This window comes from Salvia hispanica, chromosome 6, assembly GCF_023119035.1.
Source record: "Salvia hispanica cultivar TCC Black 2014 chromosome 6, UniMelb_Shisp_WGS_1.0, whole genome shotgun sequence".
NCBI lineage: Eukaryota > Viridiplantae > Streptophyta > Magnoliopsida > Lamiales > Lamiaceae > Salvia > Salvia hispanica.
Genome location: NC_062970.1, coordinates 31,884,018 through 31,908,332, shown reverse-complemented (window position 1 = coordinate 31,908,332; position 24,315 = coordinate 31,884,018). Strand labels below are relative to the sequence as shown.

The window sequence follows — 24,315 nt, the reverse complement described above, 5'->3', positions numbered from 1 at the left end:
TTAATGACTATAGCTGAAATTTTTTGACACGGCACGAATCCTTATGAAATTAATAGTTTTGAGTCGAATCTTATTGGGTTCGTGTCTTTATTAGGTTGATCCATTAAGAACCCGATAATTTTGGGTTGGGTTTGGGTTTGATGTGGATAACCCATTAAGAAATACTCTATTCGTCTCACTCAAGATGTCCACTTTTTCTTTTTAGTTTGTCCCACTCAAAATGTCCATTTTCTATATTTACAACAAATCTCTCTCTCCTCTCTTCTCATTAAAATATTCAACTATTTTTTTTCTCTTTACCTATTTCACCTAATAATTCCTCATAAAATCATGTGTCACTCAAGAATGTGGACATCTTGAGTGGAACTGAGAGAGTATTAATATTATTATTTTCATTATTTTTATTAATATTAATTAAAAAAAAAATTGTTTTACTTTTATTCTTTTAAGTTCTTGTAAATCAGGTTTAAATCATATTTTTATCATAGGTTTAATCGTGTAATGTCAGGTTTTCATTGTGTAATATCAGGGTCGGTATCATGTGGTGGCAACCCATACTATATCGTGTCATTAACAGGTTCGTGTTGGATTCAGGTCGTGTTCGGGTTTGAAAGTAGTAGGTCAAGTTCGTGTTCGGATTGACAATTTCTTTAATAAGTCATGTTCGGGTTAAGCTTTATTGAGTTAAGTCGTTATCAGATTGTCCAATTCACACGATTTGCCATTCCTATTCCTATAAACGACTTCGGTGAATTCAGATATAAAGAAGAGAGGAATGTTAACGGGTGACCGGCAAAGAAACATAGGCATGCCATAAGTTGGGAAAATATCACTTCATGTTCTTGGGAGGACACATATATGCTTGGCGTGACAGTTATTACTTATCACTACGTCAACAACTTGACTTATCCTACTTAGTACACTCGTGCCAAAAGTTGCCCATTAAAACTAACTCTTGAATAGTACTAGTACTTATTAACACTGAAAATTCGACATTAAAAGTGGGTTTAACTTTAAGTAATAATTGTAGTAATTAATATGAAGAATTATGAATTCCCTCCTGTGTTGGAATGTCACTGTCCCACCCACCAGCTTCTACACATCTTATTTTAGAGAAAGAGAGAAACTATATACCTAATGAAAAGATTAAACACTGCAACTACATCTACAATTCCCATCAAGATTTACATGAAACAAACAAAAAACAATGTTCATTAACCAAAACACAAGCTGGCTAGGCAAATAAATTAATTAGAGTCCTCGCTTGATCATATCTAAAAACCTCTGATCAGACTCTTGCCTCTGCAATCTCATATCCTGGTTGAACTTGTTGATAAACGCTTCAACTTGTTTGTTGAAAGCCTCCACATCCACCGACGGATCTCTCCTTAGGCCGCCTAGTCGCCTTATCGACGCCCTGTCGTTGAACGTCTCCAGTTTCCTCATCACCTTCTGCTCCTCCACCTTCCTTCTCGGTGGCACAGACTCACTCTTGCTCAGCTTTTTCGACTGCCCCTCGACTATCGTCTTCCATGTCGACTCCATCGTGCACTCGCTTTCTCCCTCCTCCGCCTCACTCTTCATCTCATCAATTATATCACTACTAGCTTGTGCTGTGCCAATGCAATCATCAATTTCACTAGAGGTGGATTCACTACTCCTTGTTGACAATAATGTTAACGTTGTTGCTTCTGCTTCTTCTTCGACTTCTGGATGTGGCACCTCCACCCAGCGCGGTGGAGGGTCATGGTCGTGGTCGTGGTCGTTGTTGTGGGAAGTAGAGGAGGTGGCTGCTATGAGCAGGACCACGGAATTGATGATGATACAAATATATAGAGGAGAAGACAAGAAATACCTAAATGAATTCCAAAAAGCTACGAGATTGGGTAAAAAAATCTCATACAAAAAGGGGACCAATGCCTCTTTCACCATTACCATACTGGAAAATAGGCCTGCTGAAAAAAATAGCAGCTTCATGGCCTTCACTGCACTTTGCATAACACTGATGTTGGACTCTACATAACTCACTTGACAAAAACTAGCCATGATACAAAAAAGGCCAAAAACCAAAAACAAACTTGTATAGAATTTTTTTATGGTGAGGAAAAACTGAGTCTCTGTAATGGAGATGAGAAGGGGGAGGGGGGAGAGGCAGAGGGGCTTAACTACTATACATGATATATATATGCGCACAAGTAATAAACAAAACCACCATACCCTTTTTCCTATTTAAGTAGTAAAGGAGGGAGCAAGTGGAGAGGAGAATGGATTTGAATAATCACAAGACTATTATAAAATTGATAACTAATTATTCCATGATTGATTAAGGGTTAACCTCTCTTGTGTCTTGTCTTTTTTTGAACTTTGTTTGATGGATAAGACGTGGTTTCATCAAAATTAGGGACAAGTTCAATTAAGTTGCATGCTAAGTTTGAGCGACTAAAAACTTCAAATTTGTGTCATTTCTTCCTTTATTGCGAAAGATATATGTTATGATTTATGGGAGTACATATTTATGTATACGTACGGACGTATTATTTTCTTAATTTGAATAATTAATATATACATGTTGTTAATTAGCATAAGATTTCGTATAAATATGATTGTCCATATGGGGGGACATGCAAAATTAGAGAGACAAATAAAGAAATAAGAAAATAGCTAGGGTTTTGATAAATGTTCAAATATGAGAGAGCACAAAATAGAGGAGGATTAGGCTGTCTGCAGATAATGAAAAGAAAATTCACTTAGTGTTGTTGCCAACTTGTCAAAAGGGTCCATCAAACTTTAGCAAGATTAATTATTGGCTATAAAAATGTGTTTAAAATATAGTAATATACTAGTTTTTACATATTATAATATAATGCATAATGACAACAACTTAGGGGTGTGTGCACAATAATGAGGAGTGTGTTTCCTGAATATTAATTAATTTTTGTTTCCTGTAATTTCGTCTTAAGGATATACAGATACAGATATTAATTAGATGGCATTACCGTGTTTAGTACTATTAACAACTCGTGTGATTCGCATAACTCCACTTTTCGAGATAATCAAATGCCAAATGAAATCTGAACGTTTATGAGGTGTTATACGCCCTACCAACTAAGACAATTCAGATTAAAAGTGTATATATTCCTTATTTTACTTAAAAGAAAGCAAATGAATAAAAATGAAGAATAACAAACTACGAAGCATATTTTATTTTATTTTAATTTTTAATCACAAAAGCGAATCAAAGACCTCGAAGGTCTAATGTTTAAGTATAAACATAAACTTATAAAAATATCTACTACATAAACGAATCTTGTTTTGCGAAATTTGATTTATTTACTATGTCTTTCATATATTTAATTTAAGGGAAATAATGTAATAAAGTAATATAGTATGATATATTATAGTTATCTATTATTATCCAAAAAAGTTATTTTCTGATAAGAAATTATCATTACCTATGATATTAATCTTTTACATTTTAAATTTGAATTATAATTTTTTGCGTCAACACTCAATATGTGTAGGTTTTATATATATAGTTGATATAAAATCCGGTTAGTCTTGATATAAAAAGTTATTATTCTTAATAACTTTTTTATGTCTTGCCAGTACTATAAAAACAAGGTATCAAATGGTAAGAGAATAGAAATAATTAAGATTATCCTGATTAACCATCGAGGGCATGAGAAGAAATAGCTTGTGTTACCGAGCTATATAAATGATTAATAGAAATCGAATTACAATTTAAATTAAGTTGGTGACTCCATTAATTTGGAAACAAAAATGATATGATCACAAACTCATTTTACAAACACACAAACTTGGAGACACAATTAAGTACATCTGTTATTTATTTTGAAAAATTGCCAAATTTTAGAACGTAGAGAAAAATGCTCTTAATTAAGTTGATTACATAGTTGTCAACTACTAGTTGTGCCACTAAGAATAAAGACACTTATAATTGGAGCACAAATGATGTACTTAAAAATAATGTACTAAGCATTCTTAACTGTATTAAATAATGTACTAAGCCTATTTTTAATGTGACAATTAGATGTATGAAGAAATACATAGTGGTGGCTGGTAGCGGTGGCGGGCCACCACCGAGCGGCCGCGGCCGTGGCTTTTAAATTTTTTATACGTGTTTGAATAGAATTAAGGAAAAGCAATGTTGAAATTGAGATGTTACTAATTTATAGGGGTAGCGTATAGGGTAGGGTGGCTCAACAAAATTTCTCCATTCCTCTTAGATTTTGTTTTTTACTGACAAAATATTAAATATATGTAATGTGGAGTAATATTATTGCTTTAGAGTTTAGAATATATATAAATGCAATCTAGTGTTTTTTCAGATAGAAGATTGAGATTCGCATTTTGTTCATTTTCATTTTTAAATTTTACCTTACTTCTACATACTACTTAGTACTATAACTTAATGTAATGTTGTATACTAAAAAGAATAGTAGTACTACTAGTATTAATTAAAATCTAACATAACTATGATGACAACTAATAAATAATCGACTTCATGTCACAATTAATTGTAAGAGAGAATCTATTTGTATAAAAGAGTCAAGCCAAGCAGCACAAGCAATGCAATGTATCGTGATATATAAATCAATTAAACCAATTATATACAGAGTTTTCTAATGATTTGATTTGACTTAAATTTGAATTTGAAAATAGTTTGTTCTGAAGTAAAGAACACAATGGACAAGTTGACCTTTCACTATTTACTTTTGATTTAGAAAAACCGATAGTACTAAATTGAATCTAATAATTCAACTTACTAGCTTATAGGGGTTGCTTGTGTGTCAATATATGAGCTTATTAGTCCAGTCACTAAATCAATACATAACTGAATAACCAATCATATAGGTCAAGTTTTATATATCACGAATATAAGTTAGATCATTTTAGTTCATACAAGGGAAATATAACAAAAAAATGTTTCAGTTCATACTCAGTTACCATCCTAATAATTTATTGCATGTCTTCCCCTCCAAATTTGACTGCAATATGGAGAGAAATAGACTTTTCAAAATGCAAGGTAGCTTCACAACCACCTCAAGAGCACAACTATATATTCCATAGCAATAAAATATATTCTATGTCAATAATTGCTACTATTGTTTAAACCCTTTATGCACTCCAAAATAATAATGGAAGCAGACAAAGGGAAAAGGATCGCTCATGTCTTGTTGTTAAAGATTAAATAAATCATCATTGTGTATCTATATTATATACACATGCTTCACAAATTTGATTCAATAGGGCATTTCCAAGTGTATGTGGAACCAAATTTGGTGGGGGAAAAAGATAAGGGTAGGGCCAATATATCATTTTCAAATTTTGAATGGACCTCCTCAAATTATTGAAAGGAGAAAATTTTGCTAAAGTGATCAGCTTGATCGTGGCTCTTCCTATTTCTAAATATCTCCACAATTCAATGAATTGCGACGACATATAAATAAATTTGCAACATCCGAACTTATACATCAAATTTGAATAAATATGGACAAATAATGGATATAAGAGAGAAGTGGAATAAATACAAAGAAAGGTGAGAAATTTTTTTTACTGTGATAAGGGGTTTACTTTTAGCAATTTGATTAGAAACCAGGCTGTCTGAATAAAGTGGTTTAAGAATTATCCATCAATTTATTATGAGCACTATCGCAGGGTCCATTGTGCTGTTTCTCCATTACTTGGTTGGTATCATGATTTGCATTAGTGGAGTTGGGGTGTGGTTATCCAAGAAACAAACATATCCCTACACCTCTAGTTGTTACACTCAACTTTAATCTAGTTGCACCGACTCGAACCAAAATAGCATAACTAAATTGAAAATGTAACATGTAACCAAATTAGATTAGGTCCAAATGAGTTGAAAAACTAAGATCTTATATTGATAATCGCTTTGAAAAACTAAGATCTTATATTGATAATCGCTTGTCCTAACCCATTCAATTAAACCTCTTTATTAAGTGTGTCAAATCTGAATTCTAAACTACTCTGTCACATTAGTTTGTGAGTAAATTTGTTAATAGTACTACGTTCGTTTGTAATTTGTATACTTGAACTAGTAGTAATAAGCACATTGGCCTACTTAACTTTTTTTTTTCTTCCAATTATGAGTTTTAGAAAATACTAATACAGTAATTTTCTTCATAGTAGTTAGTACTGCGTTATTTTTAGATAAATGTTGGATGTTTAAATTTAAATCTAAATTTTAAAGTGTAATCTACTGTAAGTACGATGAAATCGTTCAATTACACCCTTAAATCATGCATCAATCTTATTAACAACACTAATTTATTTTTATAATATTCCAGAAATTTAAACATATCTTAATTAAACACCGAAATGATCCATTAAATTTTGCTAGCCCTTGATGAGACTGGAAAAAACACTACTCCATCCGGCCTTGAAAATTTATCATTTATTTTTATTTTAATCCATCCCTAAAAATTTGTTACCTTTCACACATTTTTTTTCATTTTTGGTAATAGAACCCACATTTCACTCACATTTTAATAAGACTCACATTCCACTAACGTTTCCAACTCACTTTCTATTACATTTCTTAAAACTCATGTCAGGTGACAAATTATTAAGAACGGAGGGAGTAGAACTTGTCATAATGAAAAATTACCGAAAATATTAAAATTTCCATGTATGATTATTTTAATACGATACGATACACTATTAACAGGTTTAGATACGATAGAATTTTCATATACCGGCATACCGCAGTAAACCATGATTTCGATATATACTTTAATTTAATTTAGGCAAAATACATACTTAGGTCTTTATACTTTAGTCAAAATGTTCATTAGGTCCTTGTATAATTTTTTACGTTTTAATAGGTCCTTATACTTTTCACAATATTTTTATCAGGTCCTCGTACAATTTTTTGTTTTAGTAGGTCCTTATACTTTTATCATAACTTTCATTAGGTCCTTGTACAATCTTTTATTTTAGGGACTTTTTTACATTTATCTAGGACAATAATCTAAATTTAATTAAACTTAATGAACTTTTTAATATTCCATTATTTAATTTAGCATAGCCTATAAAGATAATATCATCTTGTTATCCAATAATCTCAATAGGTTGTAGAGAATAATAAAAAGCTTAACATGATGATTGAAGATTAAAATCGAAATTTTTTTTAAGAATAATCCGAATTTTCAATTAATTATTTAAATTTATATTGAAAGATACGTTTCCCTGAATATTTATAATCATAAGATAAGTTAAATAATAAAATTAAAAGGTTCATTAAATTTAATTAAATATAAATTATTATCTAAGATAAAAGTAAAAGAATATCTTAAAATAAAAAATTGCACAAAGACCTAATAAAAGTTATAATCAAAGTATAAGGACCTACTAAAACGAAAAAATTGTACGAGGATGTGATGAAATTTATAAGAAAGGTATAAGGACCTATTAAAATGAAAAAATTGTACGAGGACCTAATGAACATTTTGATTAAAGTATAAGGACCTAAGAATGTGTTTTGCCTTTAATTTACAAGATACCATGTACATAGCAACATCAATATACGCGTGTACATAGCAACATCAATACATACCGTGCAAACAGTATACAATGTATATACCCACATTAATATAGTAGTGTACAAATGATATATACAACGAATACCAAATATTTATTTATATGAATTATGAAATATATTTATAATATAAGTATATGTAATGGTATAATGGAATTGCAATATATCTTACCAAATTTCGGTATGGTATACTGAAAAGACGGTACGTTATCAATATTGAAATTAGGCATACCCAAAATTTTGATAAAGTAAGGGTTTAGTTTTTACTCATACCAAATTTACAATATGATATATATGAATATGATATGGTAGTTTCAATACAATATATCATACTGATCCACCCCTAGTAGTAGACATCATTTGAGATGAAAAATATACAAATGGAGGCAACTACTCAAGTCTTAACCATCTCTCCTGCACGTTATAAGCCATAAAGAAAATGAGGGAGAAAAAGGGAAAACATGGCACCATATATATAGGTAAACAAATAAGCTTGATATAGTATTAGTAGTATATCACATGAGGTATCATATATGAATTCAGATCCTGACTATATTAAACTTAGGTGGTATTGAAGCACAATATGCAGTTTTCCACATAAAAGAAGATAAACAGTTGATCACTACTCATTCTCACCATATGTTATCAGTGTTTTTTCCTACATTCACTGGTAATCACATTGCAATACCACAGAATTGATGCAGTAAATAGTGTAATTCTTGCTTACAAACTAAAAAGGAATTCACAAGCCACTCAGTTCCATGCCCTCAATGGCAAACGAAACCAAAAGGTACCTAAAATGCAACAATTTAACGCAGAGCATGACCACACAAAGAGAATGCACCCTTGGTAAGTTGCATCCCACTGAATCCTAAGATGCAAATCCAGAAAGAGGGATCACCAGATCACACGGGTAATCGAACAACTCACAAGCATTTTAGTGCAGGAAGATGCTGATTGCGACAAGGGGAAATTTCATGGCATGGAATACAAATGACTAACAGAGCTCATGAACTGATACCTTCACTAGATCTTCTTGTCTACTAAGGGGTTGTTCGGTTGTGATGTTTGTTTGTGCCCAAAGGCCATGTTGTTTTCTTAAAAGCTCGACATGTGACAAAGTATCTTGACCCGTCTCCATCAAGATTATATTTTATCTCAAGATTATACATCTCACACCACCACTATAGTTGATATAATCCTAGATTAACCTCACTTTGGTTTATCCCATATTGTTGTACACTATTCTTTGGTCAGACAAATATAATGAACTAAATCCAGACACCATAAGTATAACACATCAATTCACCTAAACTGAAACAGAAAATGAGTAAAACTCAAGCAAGTCAATTTCTATAAATCCAGCTACACAACATAAAAAACCCATGGAGAGATTTTGATGTCTCATTTATCAACTGAATAATCAGATATCAAATTCAGAATTTCAAAGACTCGGCCTTTATCTATCTAAGCAACAATCTGAAATTCTGAATCATATGAAAATGGGTAGTCGAATAAATGGAAGAAAGAAGCATGCTAATTTGAATTAAGAATCTATGCCAGCTTCTTTAGGGGTTTTGGCGGTGATGGAAAGCGCGTGCAAACCAGATTGGAGCTCGTCGGAGAGGAGGTCGTAGACCATACGGTGTCGTTTGACTAGGTTTTGGTCCTGGAATTTGGCGGAGACGATTCGCACATTAAAATGCGTCTCTTGCGCGCCGCCTTCCATATGTCTGACGGCGGCGTGGCCGGCGTGCTGGTGGGAGACGTCCTCCACCTCCAGAACGGCGGCTTGCAGCGCCGTTTCGAGCTTCGTCTTGATCCGACTCGCCCTTGAAATCGCCACTCGCGACGCCATTTTACTGTCCAATACTTATTCAATTACTCAATTTTTATTTATACCAAATAAAATAGAATTGGGTTATTAGTTATACACATTGGGAATTTGGGATCAACCCAACTAGATTAAGTTATCAGACTATTTGAATGCAAGATCAATTGAGTTAATACGCCCTCCGTCTCGGGTAATTTGTCCCACTTTGACCGGACACGGATTTTAACAAATGTAATAAAAAGTGAGTTATAAAAGTTAGGGAATGTGGGTCCTACTTTTATATAGTACAATATTAGTTTTATACTCCCTCCGTCCCAAGATAAGTGACTTGTATTCCTTTTTAGGGTGTCCCACTATAAGTGACCTATTTCCATTTTTTAGCAAAAAGTCATCTCTCTTACTTTATTCTCCACCTACTTTATTCTCTCTTCTCTCCTCTACTTTTCTCTCTCTCATACTTTACTCTCTCCACTTTAACTTATTTAAATATCATTCCTTAAATCTCGTGCCCAAAAGAAGTAGGTCACTTATCTTGGGACGGAGGGAGTACATAAAATGTAAGTATGAATGAGTTAATGGTATATATAGTTCACTACCAAAAATGGTAAAAAGTGAAATAGACAAATTATATGGGACGAACCGAAATAAAAAATGTGACAAATTATTCGGGACGGAGGGAGTACTTATTTTTTTTATAGGAGTATAAATTTTCTAGCAATAGGGCTGAAAAGATTTTCGATAATAAACCCCACGTCCATTAACATATAATTTCTTTTATTTAATTTATTTTATAAAAATAGTTTATTTATAATTTTTTAATTCTTTTCTTCAAAAAGATTACTTCATTAATAATATTTTAATTACTTTATCTTTCTATTTATTTTTTATATTATTAAATGTGTATTAAAATTTATACAATTACAAAAGTGTTTAATTTTATAGGACGGATATAGTAGTATATTTTTGTTGATAATTTTATATGGAATGGTCATAAAATTGAGTACTCCCTCCGTCCGCTATAAGGAGTTCCATTTATGAGCGGCACGGGTTTTAAGAAATGTTAAGAAAAGTGGGAGGAAAAAAAAAATTAGTGGAATAAGGGTCCCACTTGAATATATTAGTTTTAAATGAAATGTGAGTGGAATGGGTTAGTGGAAGGTGAGACCCTATTATTATTTATGTTCAAAGTGAACCGGGACTCTTATTCGCGGACGGACTAAAATGAAAAAACGGGACTTTTATTCGCGGACAGAGGGAGTATTATCTTAACTCCGAAACTTATGGAGTAGTATATAACTCATAGAGCTACAATAATACTACCTTCGTCACGCATTAACTGTCACATTTACTTTTTTGCACCCGTTTTGTAAAATACTCCATCCGTCCCAGATTAAGATTCACTTTTTGCCATAAAAGTCCGTCACAGTTTAAGAGTCACATTTAAAATTTTCCATATTTGATATTACAATTTTACTCCATTGTTCATCAAAATTACATGAAAATGTCATTATCTACATTAAAATAAACCAAACAAAAATAAAAAACCAAATAGTCAAAAAGGGACCCACCTTCAACCAACTCACTTCATTTATTACACACTCCACCATCTCACTTCATTTAATACACACTTCAACTCTTTCTTAAAACCCAAGCCATAACAATAAGTGACTCCTAATCCGGGACGGAGGGAGTAATACTTAATAAATAGTTCAAGTCGAGAAATAGTAAAATAAGAGAGAGAATAAGATAGACAAGAATCTTTTTTACATTATTTTCTCTCTTACTTTACGAGTATTTCTCTACTTTAACTATTTATTATCATTTTTACAAAACGGGTACAGAAAAGTAAATGTGACAGTTAATGCGATACGGAGATAGTATATTTTTTCCTAAATAATTATAATTATTTATAAATACAAATATAAGTAAATAAAAAATAAAAATAATGAGCAATTTTCAAATAATAAATCAAAATATATGTTCACATATATTGGAGAAAAATGTAATAGTGGTAACTTTTAAAATTAAAATGTAAAAAGTAATGAAAAATAAATAGTTATATTGGAGAAAAATGTAATAGTGGTAACTTTTAAAATTAAAATGTAAAAAGTAATGAAAATTAAATAGTAATAAAACGAGTATAGGTCAAAATTAGTCCTGAATATATGTCCATTTTATCATTTTGGTCATAAACTTTATCTTTTGAATTATTTGGTCCTATACATTTCAAATCAGATCACAATTGGTCCTCCTTTAATACTTAACAGTCAACAATTTTAATCACAATTTTGACCAACTTAAGCAATTTTTAATCAGATTATCAACTCCTAATCATAATCTTAATTATTTCAAGGATATATCATTTAAAATACCAAAATAAGAGTATTAAAAAAGAAAATAAAGAGGAAGAAACGATTTAAAAACACTTGGACGTCTTACTTCACATCTTCCTCCTTTGACGGCGCCATTGTTGGGCGAGCGACGGGCGGCGGAACAAGAGCTAAGCTAGTTTATCGGTAGAAGGAAGAAACTCTAGATGGAGAAGGAGAACGGGAAGGGGAAGAGCGCCTGCCCTCCGAGAATCTCCTCCCTTCCTTCACCTACGGGAAGCTATCTTAGCCCTCGATCCTCTCCTCCTCACGCCAATTCCTCTCTCCCGCGCAATTCGATTTCACCATAAATTCCCTAAATTCTCACTGATTTCTCCTTCGCGATTATATCAGCTCATCTATTGCTAAATATCTGGATACCAATTCCAATTTCACTCTGACCTACGATTTTTTGAGAAATTCCTCCAATTTCACCGGATCTTCTTCCTCCTCTCTCTGCGCCACCGCCACCGTAGTCTCCGAGACCGCCTTCGCCGCCGCGCCGCTCAGAAAATATTGAGAACAAAAACGGCCGCTCGCTCGATTGGTCCCGCCGCTCGCCGCTCGCCCAACAATTGCGTCGTCGAAGGAGGAAGATGTGAAGTTTCGTTTTTTTTCAAAAGACGTCTCTGAGTGTTCTATATTGTTTCTTCCTCTTTATTTTCTTTTTTAATAATCTTATTTGGTTATTTTAAATGATATATCCTTAAAACAATTAAGATTATAATTAGGAGTTGGTAATCCCATTACAAATTGTTTACGTTAGTCAAAATTGTGATTAAAATTATTGACTGTTAAGTATTAACGGACTTATTAACGGAGGACCAATTGTGATCCGATTTGAAATGTACATGACCAAAAAATTCAAAAGATAAAGTTTAGGACCAAAATGATAAAGTTTACACTCCTTCTGCATTTTTTGTCATCACTTTTTTCTATTTTCGCCCGTCCCCCTTTTATTATCCACTTTTACTTTTTATCATTAACGAGAGTAGTAAATATTAAGAACTCCTCACATTTCACTCACATTTTATTATACAACTAATATATAAAAATGAGACTTAGTAACATTTTCAATTCACTTTCCTAGAATCCGTGCCCAATATAAAGTGGATAAAGAATAGGGGACAGATGGAATATCTCATTTCACACCAAATTTATGGGGATTGGGTTAATTTCATGCCAACACTATAAATTCAGTTGTGTTATGAGTTTCTTGCGCTATAAATTTCCAATGCTAAATAAATAAACTATAAAATTTTACTACTACTTCAAAAATAAATAGACAGTTTTTTCTTATAAATAATTCTTGAACACAAACACGCATATATGCCACTTATCCAAAATTTTCAATCTTAATGGTTTGACAACCTTCTCAATAATTTTTCTTAATATTTCTATTTGAAACTTCTACTCGGACACTAGATTGAAGATGGTGAGGGGTGGCTAACTTGTGATGAGCTTCATACTTGGATAGGAGGGTTGCAAAAATTTTATTGCAAATGTGTGAATCTCCATCACTAGTAATGGCCCTAGGAGTTCCAAATCAATTGAAGACATTCTTCATAAGAATTTTGGTTTCTATGTTTTCACCATTGGTTGGAAAAGCAATCACCTCTAACCATTTGGATACATAGTCCACATCAATAAAAATGTACGACTGTCCATTCGATTATAGAAAGGTCTCATAAAGACAATTCTCCAAACATCATACAACTCTACCTCATGATATTTTGCATGTGCATCTCATTTCTTTATGATATGTCTTTCCACAAAATATTTTTGCATTCTTAAAAATCGAAGGCCAATAGAATATTTAAACTCTGCACATAAAAAGAGGGTGACTCTAAGAATGAGTAGAATGGTGTAACCACAATTTAGAGGAGTTGCAAGACACTAGGGTCTAGGGAAATAGATCCCTGGGAAGGTAGGAGGAAATTCTCATGTTCGGTGTACTTGACCACACAATCGGCCAGGGGCGGATCTACTAAGAGCTTAGGAGGGGCATTTGTCCTACCTCATATTTTCTACTTCATATACATATTGTCTATTATAAAATTTATTTTTTTTAGTTTTTCACCAAATACCCTGCTTTAAATACTTAAATTTTTTTCTTAGATAAATTTGCCCCTCTTTACAAATTCTTAGCTCCACCCCTGCAATCGGCCATAGGTTGAGTTTCTAGCCGTTGTCGAATAGTGTTTCTAGGACAACAGTACCCATGGAACCGAAGATCGATGATGAAGTATCCTCCCATGGATGAGTAAAGATCACATACAAATGGATTGCAATAGGCGTCTCAATAGATTCCAAAGAGGAAACATTTGAGAAATCGACTTTCTCACTGGAATGGGAGGAATTAGCTCCAAGTTGACAACTATGTTTCTCGATGGAGAGAAATTTAAGAGAAAGCAACAGATTAAGATTTTGAGAAATGAGAGAAGACAAAGGAATGGAGGCGAGGAATTAAGGTCATGCTCATGCTCAGAAAATCCAAACGTGTAATCCAGCTCGGTGAGAGAGTGAGAGTGAGGGTGCGGTAGCTCAATGTTTTATTCAGAGTGTCAGTCTCTACATGGAAGCATAGTTCCTTGGATGGGAATTAGGGTCATGCAGTTAGTTTTTCAGCATTTGTGTAAATGTTGTTATTATAACATCGCAAAGTAATAATCTTTAATTTAAAGTATTGTACTACTAGTTTTTTTATTAATATTATTCCAATATTGATATGTGTCTTTGCAATTTTCGACAGAGATTCTTATCATGGAACGGATTGAATTAGCAAAAAGAAACTTTTTTGCCGTATAGAGAGAGAGGATTATGTATTTGTATTTTCAAATTGAATTTTTCTTTTTAAGTAAAAATATTGTATTGTCAAATCATTGGTAAGTGGCATATATGCGTCTACCATATTCTACTCCAAGCAATCCGCTCACCTACACTCTATGTACACTCAATTGTTATTCTATACTAGTAGTATTATTGATTTTGATGGTCGTATAATCGCATGGCTAACCTTTTCAGTTTGGAAGAGTAAAAACGGTGGAAATCGAATCCAACATTTTCTCTGTTACTACTCCGTATTAGAGAAAATTGAATTACGAAGAGATAATCTGAAATCATAGCCTCTGTTTTACAATTGTATTAATGTGAAATATGTAGTTATGAAATTTGACTTTTAAGAATCGTAATAGTAATGTGGTACTAATTATTAATTAGCGTGTTCATTTATTTTTAGAGTAAGTAGTTTTATTTAATTTCATTTGCCATTAGTATTATTATCCACACGTTCTCTCAAACAATATTTTTCTTGCACATTTCTCTACTGAATCTTCTCTCTCTCTCTCTCTCTCTCTAAGATCATGTCTACGGCGGAAAATTTGGGCGGCGCAGCCTCTCACCAGTACTACTGCTACCAATGCGAGCGCCACGTCACCATCACTCCTCCATCCTCCCCCACCGACGAACTCGCTTGCCCCATTTGTCACGGCAGTTTCCTTGAAGAATCCGACACCGCTCCTCCCTCAAACCCTACCCCCGAATCCGATCCCTTCCTCAACGCCGCCTTCCCCAATTTCGGCGGCCTCCCCCTCATCTTCTCCTCTTCCTCCGCCGCTCCCGCCTCCTTCACTGTCTCCTCTGCTGGCGGCGGCCTTGATGATCTCTCCTCTCTCTTTGGCTCGCGATCCCCCAACGATTTCAATCCCTTCGCTTTCCTCAATAATTACGTCAATAACCTGCAGGCGAGGGGGGCGAATATTCAGCTTGTTTTCGAGTCCCCTGGAGGCGCTGGGATTGGCGGCGGCGGCGCCAATTTAGGCGATTACTTTATCGGCCCTGGTTTGGAGCAATTGATTCAGCAGCTTGCAGAGAATGATCCCAATCGTTACGGGACGCCGCCTGCTTCGAAGAATGCGGTTGAGGGTTTACCCGATATTCATATCACTGCGGAGATGTTAGAGTCAGATTCATCTCAATGTGCGGTGTGCAAAGATACCTTTGAGTTGAATGAGGAGGCGAAGCAGATGCCTTGCAAGCATATTTACCATAAAGACTGTATTCTGCCTTGGCTTGAGTTGCATAATTCTTGCCCGGTTTGTCGCTACGAGTTGCCCACTGATGATCAAGATTATGAGAATCGGAAGAAGGATAACAGTAATGGGAACAACAGCGGTAGTAGTTTGGGATTTGGGGCAGCTGGTGGAGCTCAAGATGATAGTAATAACAGTCAACAGACTCCAAGGACTTTGGAAAGGAGGTTTAGGATATCCTTGCCATCGCTTTTCAGAGGTTTTACCACATCAGCTGAGACGAGCGGTAGTGGGGGTAATGAAGGAGGAAATAACAGCAACAATAACAATACTACTGGATCATCTAATAGGGGCTCAGGAGCAGGAGCGGATCAGGCTAGAGAGGAGGACCTCGACTGAAGTATGTTGGTGCTACTTTCTTACCTTCCTTTTGTTGTGTTGATTGATTTGCTACCCTTATTGTGCCTTACTGTTTCAATGTAGTAGTAGTAGTGAAGGAGGCACTTTTTATTAATATGAACAATGTAGTTGCTTAAGAGACTAAAGTTGAAAGGGTTACCATCAATTTTGATATTATGCTGTGGCTTCCATGTACTCCTATTTCTTATTGTCTTGCTCTACTTGGTGAATCCAACTTGCTAAATTAGTACTGATTTCATGATGATTGCATACTTTCTTTACTTTTTTGTTCAACCTTATTATGTTTATGGTTTGATCTGTCAATGGGTGATGTGATAAATTAGTTATTAAGACCAAAAAAGGGAACAAAACCAACTCCCTGGTATTTTACATACATTTGAATTCATTGTAGCCTCAGCCTGGCTAATCTAGTAAAAAAACACCTCCATTGTATTTTCATCAACAATCTTTTGCATCTATTGATACCAAGTCTGGTGGTTATAGCAGAGATCGTTTTGGTATGGTCGACCAACTCAATCATACGAATTAGCTTTTTTTTTTTAATTTTAGATGTGTGCTGCATATACTTAAACCTTGTGAAGCTTTGTATTGAATGAACACATTAATCCATTCTTAACTCATGTTCTTGTGAAATCTTGCATATTATGTCTGTATGCTACTACTTCCTTCTTTTGGTATCCACACATATCTGTCTGTATCTGGGGATGGTACTCGGAAGGAAATAGTTGTGAATCTGGGTGCTTGAGTTTCTGTATGTACCTTCGTAAGGCATATGTCAATCAAAGTTACAGTTTTGAGCACCATTTAACACCCATACCATAAACTGTAGTAGACAATTAACTGCTGTCAGGGAATGTAATGACAACATCCAATAAATGAACATTAGTTATATCCCACCAACAAATCTACCATATGTATGGACTGGGTGATTTTGCACTTAGCCTTACTCAGCAGTAAATGGGAGAAGAAATTGTATGTGATGTTCAAGCCAACAGAAATATATGGATATGTCTATAAGAAATTAATTTTCAGTGTTGGGTTTCATTAAACTATATATTCCTCGCGATCTTGAACACACCTCTTATGTAGAGAGCCGTGGTCTAATTCTCATCTTTACTTCATATGTCGCTGCTCATTCTGTCTGAGTTTCCACAGTGCCATATGCTGGAGATTATGTTGCACTGAGTGCTACTTGACTACTGAACATTATGATGGATACGTGATTTCTGAATCTCTTACAACTTTCTCAGAAGATTGCGTCTGCAGTTGGTGTTTTTGGGTGGGGGTGTAGAATTTATGGTTTTTCTGCACCCCGACAAATTTTGTCTTGTGAACATGTGATGTGAGAATTTGAGTTTTTGATGCATTGGGTGTTTGCTGTTATTGAACTTTGTGGTGGGTTAAATTTAGTGATAACTAGGAACGTCAATTAACTAGAAAACTAGACTCTGTGAAACCTGAAAAATTATGTTTATGGCTTGGCCAACATATATCTATTCTTGCCTTCCTATAAAAATAAGAAATCAGTTGCCGGTGTAGTTTTGGGTGTAGGTTATGCGTCTAGTGATAACAGATTGAGCAAAGGATGTTCATGATTGGATTTTGTACTGTTTTGAGCTGATCGGATTTCATTATTTTCTTGTAATTCAGGAATGCAGCTAAGATATGAAGCAAGTTGAGCACAAACAATCTTTGTATACACAGAAATGTACCGATGACGCATTTTTACTGGTTCTCTCATCAATAAATTAGACATGGTTCTAATTTCAAATTTTTAGACAGTTCGAAATGACATATGGCTGTGTGCGTTGAGTGAATCTATTTTATCATTTGGGTACATTTAAATTGATAGACCCTCAGCAGAAATTTCTGTAAAATATAATGTCTCCAGTGTGGCAGATTTCAAGTATGCACATATCCTTATCTCTTAGTTGAAAAGCATGTATAATATGCATATGATTAGCCATCTGTATTTGGAAGTTGTGATATTGCTTCAACGTGACATTTTATCTCTCGATGGGTAAGTTTTGGTGTAGTAAGCTGTAAGCACAGTAAGACAAATCTCAACCATAAGGAACTACTTAGTTACTACGTAGATTCAGCTTACAGAAACGAGGTATCAGTGCAACAAGAATTCTGGATCTCTGAACGTTACAAAAAGAAAATTCCGAATCCAAAATGGTCCTATGCATATGCTCTGCAACGTAGAAGTGATCACCATCTATTGTTTGGCGGTTTGACCTTGTATATCCTAACTATCCAGTTCGACGTTGTAAATGCCTCTTCCAAGTGTTCCAGCTTTATGTCTTTGTTTCCGATTTCAACACCCCGAGCCCTGTCATACCTGTCACCAACAATAACCTTGCAAATGTCAATGACGGAATAATCACATGTATATATGGTGTATCATCTTCAGAATTGCTAGTGTCAGTCTCAACTCAAGTGTAGTTAGATAACAAATACAAATGCTTGACTCACCCAGGAGGCTTCCCATATTCTGTTGTCAGCTCACCAAATCGATAGTAGCAAAGCTTGTACCTAAGCAACAAGTCAAAACAATTAACGGAAAATGTTGTGGCTGAGGCATGAGATGCGAATAACAGTTCTATACAGCAGCTTTACATTAGTTGAATCCAAGATAGCAATTTACATAGGTAGAATACTATTTACCCAAGTACTAATCCTAATCCTACAACTGAGTGATCCTATATATTTGTACTTCAATCCAATAAATTTCATCACTTTATAACAGTAAGATTGACAACCAAGCTGTAACATTTTCAGTGAACAGACATAATTTCGAGAGAAAAAACTAAAAAAGAAACAAAAAGAGGTCTTTTCATGGTCAATTTCCAATAGTAATTTCGATGCTTATACCAACACTAAAGACGTAAGTAACAGCAAGACAGACAATGAAACTGCAGAAAATATGGTCACATTTCATCATATAACTCGGACAGGAAAATCAACTTACATTAGACAATTCAACATCTTTGGAGCTCCACCTTTGTCAACACGATACTCTCCATTAACAAGGTAATCAGGCTCCTTAATTACAGGAAATACTCCACCACCAATTCTCACCATCCACAAAAATCTGAGACAAATTAGGTTGTATCAGTTGGCCAGGAATTCTGATACTATCAGAAGTAGCAATCAGCAAAAGAATATGAACTTGAAAGCAAATTCTAAACATCTCCTATCACACATGAACAAATTGGACAGAGTCACTGAAGACTCGTTCAATAAAGGACAGAAACAAAAAGTAATATTAGTCTGGTGATGAAAACATGCTTGCTGGCAGAAGATAGAAAAACTAGATGACTTCAATGGTAGAGTTCTTACTTGTTAATATCATCTGAAGAATAGCCAGTTACACCCCCGAAAACAACTAAAACATAATCAACGTCAAGTGATTTTATAATCTCGTATGCTTCATCTTCATAAGATGACATAGCACGTCCAACGGTAGCAATGTGTGTGTTATTCCAAGTGTTGTTATCAACAATCACAGTTCTGTTCCCCATGGCTGTAATCTGGTAACCATAATCCCACCAAGACATCACCTTGGCATCTGGAGGTGTATTCTGTCGTAGCCAAAAGTATGCTTCACGGTAGTCATCAAATATCACCCTTTGGCCATGGGCACCTCTGGCGGCCAAGACAATTGATGGGGAAGAGTATGCCTCTGATGTAACCCACGTACAATGGATAACATATCTGCTTAGCAAGTACAATGCTCCAAGAAGCAAGGCAATAGCACCATTTCTTCCAAAAGGCATAGATTGGTCTAGGGAACCCTGTTTGAAAAAAGAAAACAACAAGGTAAGCATACCTTGTAACCTATCTCAAGGATTTAAGATTCAAGCAAACTTAAATCCCAAAATCACAAAACAAAAACAAATAAAATACTGTAAATTAAAATAAAAAAATTGAGTGGTATTTGATAAAAGGCAGTTGCTTTTTTCAGTCAGCTCTTAGGTTTTACAGGTTGAGAAAGGGAAATAGTCTGAATCCTATAAATATACTCCGTACTAATTATTCAAAACAAACTAAAGAGATGAAAATTACATACATTCCACATGAACTTTACCTAACAATGTATGCTTGGTTTCATTTCTAAAATCGGCCTACCTACTTTAAGTTGCAGCAAGTTATGTAATGTAAGTTGAAGTGTCCAACGTGTCAATACAATAATCGAACCCACCAAATAATAATAATAATAATAATAATAATAGGTGCATATTTGAAAGATTTCACCATGAAACAGATACAACAATCATAAAACTGTGTACTCTACACAATGGGACACAGATAGGAAATTTAAAATGTAATGAAACATGATATGGATGATGGAAAGTAAGCATTGGATGCCCACCTTAGATGAAGCTTTGGTGTTACTTGCTCCCTTACTAGAGCCTGCAGGAGCAGGCTTGCTCTTTGACCTCGCCAGCTGAGTTAGATTTTTTACAGTAGCTGAGACCGCAATAGCACTAATAAGGCATACTGCAGGTGTTGCCACAAGGATCAACCGCACCATGACTCCAGCAAAGTACATACTAGTGAGACCATACATCACTATGAATATCGTGGCATCCGACAAACGTTTGAAGCAGAAATACAGACCAGCTGGGAAGAGGAACAACAATATATGAAAATCAAACATGAACGAGGACCAAGCTGTTGGCTGATGCTCAGAGACAGACGCAATTATTGGAATGTGATCCTTTGCATAGGTGGGATCCAGGAGAGAATAAAATCGACCAGTCCATGGAGATATATACCCAGAAGCAGTGCCAACTCCCAGAGCTACTGCACCCAAACCTACTGCACTAGTCACTGTGAACCTCAGGAATGTGTGGAATTTCTTTGGGTCATCTAGCAGGTATTTGACCCAATCCAAGAAATTAAAAACCTGCACAAGGTAGCTTGAGGTTAGTATAGCCTTTATGATAACAACATAAAACCTTGAAATAGTTTCTCTTGAATACTGATGAGAAGGAAGAAACTGCAACACAACATGTTAAAGGTAGCTTTTAGAACAGGAAGCAACAATTTCCACCAGCTTAAATGCTTTCACACTAGAGATTGAACACAGCTGCCCAAATAATCAATCACCTTATTCTTCTATCCAACTTAGGAAAAATCCTTAAACATAAAGGACAGCAAGCAAAAGAAAGAATTTGACTAGGATTAGTTTCCAAGTGGACTATGGTCTCCATCTTCCCAATGAGGGCAATATATCCTAAAAATTCCATTTGATCAGCCTCAGCCCTCAGTTCCAGGTATATTAGCAAAAACATATGATTCATATTAAGTGGTTACTTTAGCGGAGAAAAGAAGCAATCAACATCGACTGCATCGTACCAGGGTCTAACTACTTTTCAGTTCGAACCAACAAAGCAATCCTTTTCACATTTAGGTGGTAAAATGAGAACATTTGATAAATTCCTGAGTCCCCTACTCCCCTTTACGTGAACCTATAAGCTTATACGCAGCAGTTGCTGTCCAAGTTACACAATTGCACTTAGAATCTTAAAAGACACACCTGAATCAAGAAAAACACCCCCATTGCTGCCATGTGTTCTCCAGACTGAACATGTTGAAAGCCCACAAAACGGATCTGCATAGCTAGTAACATTCCCAGCACATACATGCAATTATAAGCTACGTATAATCTCATTGAGTATCTTCCAGTAATCAATAAAACCAACACATATAGTGGGATCAGATTAATAATGAACACATAACCACCCCACGCCGAAACCATGTAGAAGTACCCAAAAGCTGAGGCCAGGGCCCAAGCAAGTGAGCCTGTATTCACTGCCTTAACAAACAGATAGAATGTAAGTAGCAAGGCAAATATAGCAACACCCTCGTTATCATACGATCCAGCCACCGACCTCGAGATGTAACCAGGGCATATGGCAATTAATACAGCTGCTACAAGTCCAGCTCCAGAATCCCATAATTCTTTCCCAAAGAAGTAAGCTACAATAGTGGTGTTGGCAGCAAAAAATGGTGCAGTGAGCACACAAACTTCACGAATGTGAACAGCAAACCTGCACAGAATGGAGATAATCTTCAGATCTCTAAATCACTACATCTCTAGGTGCTGGAGAGTATGAAATATGCACAAATCCTCAAGCAATAGCAGATCAATAAGACCAGTTTGTGGTATTCCTATTAAGTATGAGCCATAGTGTCTTCCCATAAACCACAAAATCTCAATTATACATTCTAAATCAGAAGAATAAAGGTTAGAGCATTAAATCAAGATAAACCTTATCAGCTCATCCTTAACTGGATCTCCTTTTCACTAACAAGGTATGCCTATTTCCAGTGTACAAAATTGCATAACGCGTGTGTAATTGCTAAGGTGACATAGCATTTCTTTTTCCAAAAAAAAAGCAACAACTCTCATCTTTCCCAAAAAGTTTTTGAGCTTGAGACCCAGAACATAACGTCAGAAAAAATGTGGCCATGTTCGGAACAAGGGAAGAATTTTGTTAAGAAAAGGAGACAAGTCCCTATCAATAACAAATGGAACATATTCAAACCCTTTTCCTGGACGGTAAAAACTATACTACTATGTTAGCATCCAGGAGGACCCCATTTTGTAAGTTAAAAAGAAAAACCTTTAACAGATTCCTAGCATCCACGCATCAAGAAGTCAGCTAAGCATATATTCACAAACCGAACATACAAAAAAGATACACAATGCTTGTACTTTCCTAAAGGTGTCTGACAAGAAAAGTACCGGAGAAACCGAAGAGTCCAGTAAATGAAGGCAGCAGTGACCATGAGACCGGGATAGAGAGTCCCGCCAACAATCCTCCCAAGCGGATACCAGCTCTCGTAATCGAACCAGTTCCAGAACTCATAGAAGCCGTTCTGAGTCAAGAACTGAGTGACTCGGTAATTGAAATAGGGGTCAAACTCGTGGATCATGCTCTCGTAGCGCAAGATGCTAAATAGACGAGTGATGAACGCCAAGAGGTAAACCAGGAAGAGGACTGAGACGCGGATCAGGAGCTCCTGCTGCTTCGTCTTCAGCTTCAGAGATTTGAGCACCGAGCTCAATCCCGGAGACGCCGGCAGATCCGCAGCGGATTTCTCCATTTTCGCTGCGACCATTGGACGAATTTGATGGATCGGATCAAAATTGGAAATTGAGATTTGGGGTTTTGGAGAAAATTGATTAGCTGAGGAGATCCATGTTCAAAGGAAGAAGATTCAGTGATTAAACCCTACTCCATTTCAACCAATTCAGCAAGGACTTATTTGTACTTTCCAATCTTCAATTTTTTTTTTCTTATCTTTAGCAGCAGCAGTAGTATTTTTTTTCTATATTTTTGGGTCTATATTTGTTTGAAGTTGGGTGTTATATTGCTAACTCATAATTTAATTGTTAACTATAACTAAATAATAGCGTCATTAGATATTTAAATTAAGGGCTTAGATCATTAATCCCTAAATGTCAATACGATCAATGAAAAACGTCAATAAGGCCATAGGATTAATTCCAAAAAATATCAATTGGGGTATTAATGTTAATTAACTACATGTTTAGTTATAACTAACTTTTAAAATAAATCCCAAAACTTTAAATTCATATAACATATATCAAATTAAAGATAATTTCATAAGGATTCCAACGATATCATACATGCATATGTTCCAACGTCAAAATTTGAAAAAAAATTCGAAATTTTTTAATTTTTTCGTACAAGCAGAAACGTCAACATACTATATAAAATATGTCAATAATACATGTAGAATGTCAATATAAGCAATGGGTTAAGAGCATCCACTATAGAGGAGCCACGGCCGGGCCACGCCAGAGCCGCGAGCCGCGGCTCCCTATAGTGACGGGGATGGGCATGCCGCGCCGGGGGGAGGGGGGGTTGCCCACGAGAGCGCCACGATCGTGGCCCGGCCGCGGCTCTTGGGCGGGAGCCGTGGCTCTCCTATTGCAGCGGCCACGGGCCGCGGCTCTCCATATTTTCTGATTTTTTTTTAAATTCTATAAGTATACACATTTTTAACCTCATTCCTACACAAATTCTATAAATATAC

The 24,315-nt window shown here is 35.2% G+C and overlaps 4 protein-coding genes across 5 annotated transcripts; 1 reads left to right on the top strand and 3 right to left on the bottom strand.

Annotated features, from left to right (window-relative positions):
* Positions 1-1,251: 1,251 nt before the first annotated feature.
* LOC125195144 lies at positions 1,252-1,932 on the bottom strand. Its single transcript, XM_048093337.1, has one exon. It carries the CDS (start codon positions 1,930-1,932, stop codon positions 1,252-1,254), a length of 681 nt encoding a protein of 226 aa, XP_047949294.1.
* A 6,977-nt stretch (positions 1,933-8,909) lies between these two features.
* On the bottom strand, positions 8,910-9,479 carry LOC125196327 (sufE-like protein 1, chloroplastic/mitochondrial). Its single transcript, XM_048094798.1, has one exon. It carries the CDS (start codon positions 9,438-9,440, stop codon positions 9,129-9,131), a length of 312 nt encoding a protein of 103 aa, XP_047950755.1. The 5' UTR covers positions 9,441-9,479; the 3' UTR covers positions 8,910-9,128.
* Positions 9,480-15,079: 5,600 nt separating this feature from the next.
* LOC125196229 (E3 ubiquitin-protein ligase RING1-like) lies at positions 15,080-18,198 on the top strand. Of its 2 annotated transcripts, none has more exons than XM_048094654.1 (2): positions 15,080-16,216; positions 17,887-18,198. In XM_048094654.1, exon 1 carries the CDS (start codon positions 15,148-15,150, stop codon positions 16,213-16,215), a length of 1,068 nt encoding a protein of 355 aa, XP_047950611.1. In that variant the 5' UTR covers positions 15,080-15,147; the 3' UTR covers position 16,216; positions 17,887-18,198. The 2 variants fall into 2 exon arrangements, with proteins under 2 accessions (XP_047950611.1, XP_047950612.1); XM_048094655.1 differs by having other exon boundaries at positions 15,080-16,224.
* Positions 18,199-18,299: 101 nt separating this feature from the next.
* Positions 18,300-23,505, bottom strand: LOC125196228 (dolichyl-diphosphooligosaccharide--protein glycosyltransferase subunit STT3B). The gene is made up of 7 exons (XM_048094653.1): positions 22,997-23,505; positions 21,785-22,298; positions 20,615-21,151; positions 19,582-20,036; positions 19,211-19,333; positions 18,715-18,774; positions 18,300-18,580 (listed from the first exon to the last, which is right to left on the bottom strand). Exons 1-7 carry the CDS (start codon positions 23,371-23,373, stop codon positions 18,451-18,453), a joined length of 2,196 nt encoding a protein of 731 aa, XP_047950610.1. The 5' UTR covers positions 23,374-23,505; the 3' UTR covers positions 18,300-18,450.
* Between the last annotated feature and the right edge of the window lie 810 nt (positions 23,506-24,315).